Below are 7,260 nucleotides of genomic sequence, written 5' to 3'. Positions count from 1 at the left end.
TATTATATTTTGAAATATAAAACAAAATATTTTGATATTATTCAGGTAAAATTCATTTTTAAATTATGAAGAATGAGAAACAGCAGATTAGACACACGACTAGACTGAATCATTCAGTGAATAGAGCTCTGAGCCAGCCAGTTGGGCACGTAGTAGTACCGTACCTGAGGCTGAGGCCGCGCCCATGTCGGCCGCGCTCGCGCTAGACCGGCATCCGTACCGAGCTAGCTAGCTGGCAGCGCAAGCTAAGTCACGAGCTGAGACTTGGTTAGAGAACGGCTTAAACTAGTTACAGCCTTACAGTTGACTTTCGTCAAAGATCAGTTAATAGTGATTCAAATCATGGATTGTAATGCATACATTTATTTGAGTGTCATATTGTGAGTAGAGGAGATACCGTATTATTTCATTTCAATTGGAGGGGACATAACCGAGAAATTCTGAGTCAGTAGACAGTGACACTGACAGGCTATATTACGAATAACGTACGGCACGCTGTACTAACTAAGCATGGAACTTTAACTAGTGTGTCTCTATTCTATTTTTTTTTTGCTTCATTTCTCTGTTTCTATCTTTTGAAGACCAAATTTTCTGTCAAGTTAGCATCAATATTTCCATTAGGCCTGTGCTAAACAAATTTTATCATTATTACAACCTTTTTACAAGACTATCCCATGAGTAATCCTATTGTTTGTTGATGTGTCTCCATGGCATGAGGCTGAGCCGTTGTGTATCCCACCGCTGCCACCAAATGTGGAATGTGAAAATGAGCTGTCAGTTGAAGTGCAAAAATAGATTTTAAAATTTCTAAATAAAGCTAGGCCTAGGGGGATCCCTTACTTTCTCTACGTCAGGGCGCTGATATTTAAATAGCGGGTGCTGACACTGCTGTACTGGGCCGGGGGTTCAGGGGGTGCATGTCTTTTAGAAAAAATAAGTTGAAAACCATAATATAAATATTTTCCCAAAAATTTTTTTGCTTGCTTGTCAGCCTGAATTCCATGCGGTGCTGCCTATGGTAAATAGCTGCTGCAGCACCCCCGGAAAATTTGTGGGTGCTTCACCCAACTTCCCAGGGCTATATGCTGTATATTCTACATTCTCTTCATTGTTATTGAATTGTATGTGAACAAATATTAAGATAGCAGAATATGTTGGGGTTTTAATTTGTTTCTTACTTTATTTCATCGACAGAGAGTTTGAAAGCTCACCACCAGATATTGAGGAGAGGATGTTTGAGGTAATTGTGAGTTTGGCATTAAAGCAACTTCATGGTGACGTTGGAGTGGCAATTCTGGTAGATCTTGTGATGTATGATCCTGAAAATATTCAGGGAATCCTTAAAGTTCGTCAGAGGTATGTATCGAATATCCCTATCCCCCTCCCACAACTCCTTACCCCCCCCAAAAAAAGGAGTTTCGTATGTCGTATTGACTAATACTACAATTAAAGGCAAATATTGATTTTATGAGAGAACTTTAAAAAAATAATTAATTTGGTACTTGAAAAAAGTTTAATGTATTAATTTTTTGTATGAAAGTTCCAAACCCAAATACAGACGCCAACAATTCAACCTGGCCAAGTTGCACTGGTAGAATTCAACACAGTCATCCACTAACCCCAAACTATGTGCATGCATATATGGAATGTATCATGTTGAGGTCAAATTGGATAGTGCCAGTGGAAATCAGTGGTCAGGGCCAGCCAGCCCAGAAAAAATCTGACCACCACTCACAAAAAACACTGCTCGGGCCATCCACCACTGATTTCAAATGAAATAATTGCACTCCTGTTGAGTCCTGTTCATATCCATCTTTAATAATATTTTTGCATAATTTACATGAAATATTCTTATATGTGATAAATATTAGTAGGCCTATATTTTCAAAGATTTGTTAATTTAAGATTGTTATTACATTGATGTTCCTTCACTTTTGGCTTTAAATAAGACTACTAACTCAGCCTGAAAAAAAACTTTGCAATGCTGTGAAATAGCGACCACCACTAACATGGGTCTAGCTAGAACACCGATTCACATTCACAAACAGAAATTTCTATGATGAAAATTATATATTTGAATGTCTGCTGGGGAGTTCATATTCCAAAATGCCATTTTGTATCAAATCTAATCAAAGTATCTACATTAACTTTGTGTGGATTCTGGGTTTTTATTTATAAATATTTCATCATTAATTTGAGTTTATTTTAATATCAAAAATGTATCATGCTCAGAAAGTTTTGTCTTTAAGCTTTGACATCATAAAATTAAAGGACAAGTCCACCCCAACCAAAAGTGGATTTGAATAAAAAGAGAATAATCCAACAAGCACAACACTGAAAATTTCATCAAAATCGGATGGAAAATAAGAAAGTTATGACAATTTTAAGTTTTGCTTAATTTCACAAAATAGTTATATTCACATCCTGGTCGGTATGCAAATGAGGGAACTGATGACATCACACACTCACTATTTCTTTTGTATTTCATTATATGAAATATGAAATATTCTAATTTTCTCATTGTCCTGTGAAAGAAAGTTTTATTTCGCCCTGAACATGTGGAATTACCATTGTTTAACATTTTGTGTTTCAGTCAATTTGGTCTTTATTGTCAAATCTGTAAAAATTGAAATATTTTAGGATTCAAACAATAAAAAACAAAATAAATAGTGAGTGAGTGACATCATTGATTCTCTCATTTTCATAGGAATAAATTGTGTATATAACTATTTTGTGAAAAATAAGCAGAACTTTAAAATGTCATAATTTTCTTATTTTACATCCGATTTTGATGAAATTTTCAGCATTATGCCTGTCTGATTTTTCTCTATTGATTCAATTCAACATTTTTCTGAGGTGGACTTGACCTTTAATAAGATGATAAATCCTCCCCATGCACCTTACACCAACATACAAACATGTACCAAGTGCATTGGACTGATTGGAGGCACATTATTCAATTCTATTAACTTTACCTGGGATTTCCAAGAAGTTCCCATTCACTTATAAAACTAATTCTGTATGTTATAAAATAATGTATATTTATCAATAGTTTTCATTCATTTTAAATACCCCATTCCTGTCTCTAAAAGGAAGTTCATGTATGTAATGCAACTCAAACTGAAGTTTGTTTTTTAACCATTCCGGTAATCATATATTCAATCTTCACTACGTTTTTGTCTGTTATTTTATTACATTGTCAATGCTTCACAGTACTACTATGAATATGAAATCATCTTCAAATTCCCAAAACACACATGACATCTTTAAAAAAACAATAAACATACAGCATGTTAAACAAATTGAATACAAATTAGCCATAAATGAATCAATTTTTTTCTGAATTATTTTGTATCAATGTCATTCAATCAGTGTCTTTTATTGTAAATGTCATATTTATCTTAATGTTGAAAGTTTTTAAAGTGAACTGGTTTTATTCACATGTTTCTTATTTTCCCATATGGTAGCACAAAAAGGCTGCATGTAACACTTATCATGGTTTTTTCTGGAAAAAGAGTATGGCCGTCTGGTCTTCTGTAAAGGAGTACATATAAGTGTATTTTCATTTCCAAGGTTTTGGTACCAATAACCCCAAGAATAATTTTTTCTACGAAGCTTTCCTCTGCTTTCTATTTTGTTAAAATCAAATCAAACATTCAAAGGATATGCATGTATATTTACTTAATATTATTCAGTGATTTGGTCAAGCTCTGGAGTGCTTTGACACTTTATGGATGTTTTGAAGACCAGAGATGTGCTTTCATTGTAAGAAAGGTGAGACATCTGCACTGTTTGCCTTTGTATTCGTAGGGTACATATATACATGTTTTCATTTCAAATATGGAGACATTTCTGCAAAGATAACCATTCTTGAATCGTTTATTAAAAGGGAAAATACTCGAGACTTGGGACAACACATACCTAATGAAAAGTTATCCCTTTGATATAGGTTGCAAAAATCCCCCATAAGCTATTGTGAGGTTCAATGCAAAATGATTCTTAGAATGATCAGAAGAAGACAAATAAATAGACTCTTTACAAACAATTTTCTCCTTGTCTAGTAAAGACCCATGTAAATGCATTTTCTAATGAATTGCAAGTGCCTTTATTCCAAGTGTATGAAACAACCTTTTTCCCCCCTATGTTTACATTTTACAGGAGTCCACTGATTTCATCCCTCTGTTGGACACCAGCAAACACAGCATATCAGAGCTCGGTGGATGTGGATGAGAGGACTTGTGAGAATTCAACTCACCAGAGATGAGTAATGGAAATATAAGCTGGGTAATGGATGGAAGCTACCACATACCTTGCGAATGGACTGCAACTCGACTTTGGATAGTCATACTATTTGATGTGAACATTAAAACATAACACTATCAAAACTGAAAATACAAGCAAATAAATCATTTGAATTGAATGCTTAAGGATGCATCATGAGATGGATCATTTGGACACTCACTTTCAAGATGAAGCTTTCCAACCAAGAGCGTGCAAGAGCAATAGGAATTGCAGTCTGGGCAGTCATTTAGACAAGTGGCTCGATATTTCCAAGTTTCACCAACAACAATTTCAAATTTGAACCAGCGGTATTCGACTACTGATGAAGTTAGAGACCGCCCTAGGAGTGGTTGACATAGCATAGGGCCACCACCCCTGCAGAAGATAGGATAAGGATAATTTTCTTTTGCTTATGCCAAGATACTGAAATTTGACATTTTTTTCATCAACTAACTTTGACTTAAAATTCCAGTGGAATAGTGATGCATCCAAGGTGGATAACTTTCTCTTCACTTGGTATTTGACTTTGCTTTTATCGTTTAATGGATATTTATGCCACACAAACTTTCACAACTGAAAGAATGACTGATCATTTTCTTGCGATTTTCTTTTACTTACATTGGTATTGTTTAATGCCTGTAACCAGCCATGCACTGACTAATCCATTACTTGCAATTTTCTTTTACTGACATTGCTCTTTTTTAAAGCATTTAACCACCCATGCATGGCTGTTCACATGAAAATGTTGTGTCATACTGGAAGAACAAGTGGAATGCCTCTGGCCGTCTCACCTGCATCACGCGGTTCAATATAGCATCAGTGCTGACTTTGAAAACTACTCTAACTCGCACAAGATGTTCAGTGATACATGGTTACTTTTATGTCCACTTTTTATGAACTAGACCAATAAACTTACAGAGATATGATGGTTATTCAACAAAATAAACCAACATGGCCAAAGTTCATTGACCTTACAAGACGTTTGACCTTGATCATGTGACTTGAAACTCGCACAGGATGTTCAGTGATACTTGATTACTCTTATGTCCAAGATCATGAATCAGATCCATAAACTTTCAAAGTTATGATGGTAATTCAACAGATACACCCAATTCGGCCAAAGTTCATTGACCTTTGACCTTGGTCATGTGACATGAAATGCGCAGAGATGTTCAGTGATACTTGATTACTCTAATGTCCAAGTTTAACGAACTAGACCAATAAACTTTCAAAGTTATGATGGTAATTCAACAGTTACCCCCGATTCGGTCAAAGTTCATTGACCCTAATGACCTTTGACCTTAATCATGAGAGTTGAAACTTGCACAAAATGTTAAGTGATACTTGATTACTCTTATGTCCAAGATCATGAATCAGATCCATAAACTTTCAAAGTTATGATGGTAATTCAACAGATACACCCAATTCGGCCAAAGTTCATTGACCTTTGACCTTGGTCATGTGACATGAAATGCGCAGAGATGTTCAGTGATACTTGATTACTCTAATGTCCAAGTTTAACGAACTAGACCAATAAACTTTCAAAGTTATGATGGGAATTCAACAGATACCCCCAATTCGGCCAAAGTTCATTGACCCTAAATGACCTTTGACCTTGGTCATGTGACATAAAACTCACATAGGATGTTCAGTGATACTTGATTAACCTTATGTCCAAGTTTCATGAACTAGGTCCATATATTTTCTAAGTTATGATGACATTTCAAAAACTTAACCTCAGGTTAAGATTTCGATGCTGATTCCTCCAACATGGTCTAAGTTCATTGACCCTAAATGACCTTTGACCTTGGTCATGTGACATGAAACTCTAATAGGATGTTCAGTAATACTTGATTAACCTTATGGCCAAGTTTCATGAACTAGGTCCATATACTTTCTAAGTTATGATGTCATTTCAAAAACTTAACCTCAGGTTAAGATTTGATGTTATATAGTCTCACACTGCTATGCAGGTGAGACAAAAATATTGTCTGGTCATGTTGACATACAATAATTTTGCCTTTAGTCAAATATCTAAATGGAATATTTTAAATTTTATAAGTGACTAAGAATTTTTTTTGCTGAACGTATATTAAATATATAAAATTTTCTTATTTTTAATCATTGTCAATGCCCATGATGCAGCATTGTATAAAATGTAAAATTGAACCCATGGGCTTGTCCTGCATATGATATGACCATCTTTTAAGTGCTCAATCATCTAACATTAATACGTATAATTTGTTGATAAAGCTCAGAACTACAAGAAATACACGTATAGTCGAACTTAATTAAATATTGAATATTTGTGTCCCAAAGAGAAATCTCTGAATATTGAAACGGAATTGTGGAAGCAAAATTTTTACAAATCATTTTAGATTTTCAGAATGCATCAAATCAATGTTCTTCATTGTGTAAGAGTGAATTAAGTCTGTGTTATGTCCAGATGTATACCTCACAGACTTGGAAAATAAATTCTTTTAGCAGTATGATTAGAATATGTAAGATACATGGTAATTATGTAGCTTTCTATAACCAAAATTCTGCTCAATATTATTGCACCAGAGGAGCTGTTGCTTCCTAAACCTGGCCATAATATTTTCATTGAGTACATTTCAACACATAAATACAGAAGTCAAGGGAGAATTTATTTCACTATTCAGTGGGGATTATTTTAATATCTGCATACAGTGCATTTCACATAGGGTTTTAATAATTCATCACAATGCTAGAATGAGAATATCAGGGTAAATTGTCATTAATTGGTTACTGTTTTCTCTCTTCCAATGTGCAAATAAAATGCAAAGCCTAAACAAACTTGCAAGAACACATTTTTTTCAGGGAGTACTACATGTATAAGGCAAAGAAATATTCCTCAGTCTAATTCTACATTCTTGGTGTTGTTTGTGATTAAATTAAAATTCCACACTTTGTTTGCTTGTTATGACTGTACATACATGAGTATGCCAATATGCAGAT

At 34.5% G+C, this 7,260-nt stretch overlaps 1 protein-coding gene across 1 annotated transcript; it reads left to right on the top strand.

Annotated features, from left to right (window-relative positions):
• The first annotated feature begins 21 nt into the window (after window positions 1–21).
• LOC121410953 (ribonuclease P protein subunit p14-like) lies at window positions 22–4,723 on the top strand. The gene is made up of 4 exons (XM_041603362.1): window positions 22–380; window positions 1,195–1,356; window positions 3,696–3,774; window positions 4,159–4,723. The coding sequence occupies exons 1-4, from the start codon at window positions 343–345 to the stop codon at window positions 4,228–4,230; spliced, it is 351 nt and encodes a 116-aa protein (XP_041459296.1). The 5' UTR covers window positions 22–342; the 3' UTR covers window positions 4,231–4,723.
• The last annotated feature ends 2,537 nt before the right edge of the window (window positions 4,724–7,260 follow it).

The sequence above is a fragment of the Lytechinus variegatus genome, chromosome 3, assembly GCF_018143015.1.
Source record: "Lytechinus variegatus isolate NC3 chromosome 3, Lvar_3.0, whole genome shotgun sequence".
Classification (NCBI taxonomy): domain Eukaryota; kingdom Metazoa; phylum Echinodermata; class Echinoidea; order Temnopleuroida; family Toxopneustidae; genus Lytechinus; species Lytechinus variegatus.
Note: the sequence above shows the minus strand (reverse complement) of the source record. Positions and strands in the feature narration are given on the sequence as shown.

Excerpts from the sequence above, each read along its gene's own strand:
- LOC121410953 (XM_041603362.1), top strand. The coding sequence starts at position 343 with ATGGATTGTAATGCATACATTTATTTGAGTGTCATATT. Across the intron at positions 381-1,194 it reads ATTTATTTGAGTGTCATATT|AGAGTTTGAAAGCTCACCAC; the intron begins GTGAGTAGAGGA and ends TTTCATCGACAG. Across the intron at positions 1,357-3,695 it reads ATCCTTAAAGTTCGTCAGAG|TGATTTGGTCAAGCTCTGGA; the intron begins GTATGTATCGAA and ends AATATTATTCAG.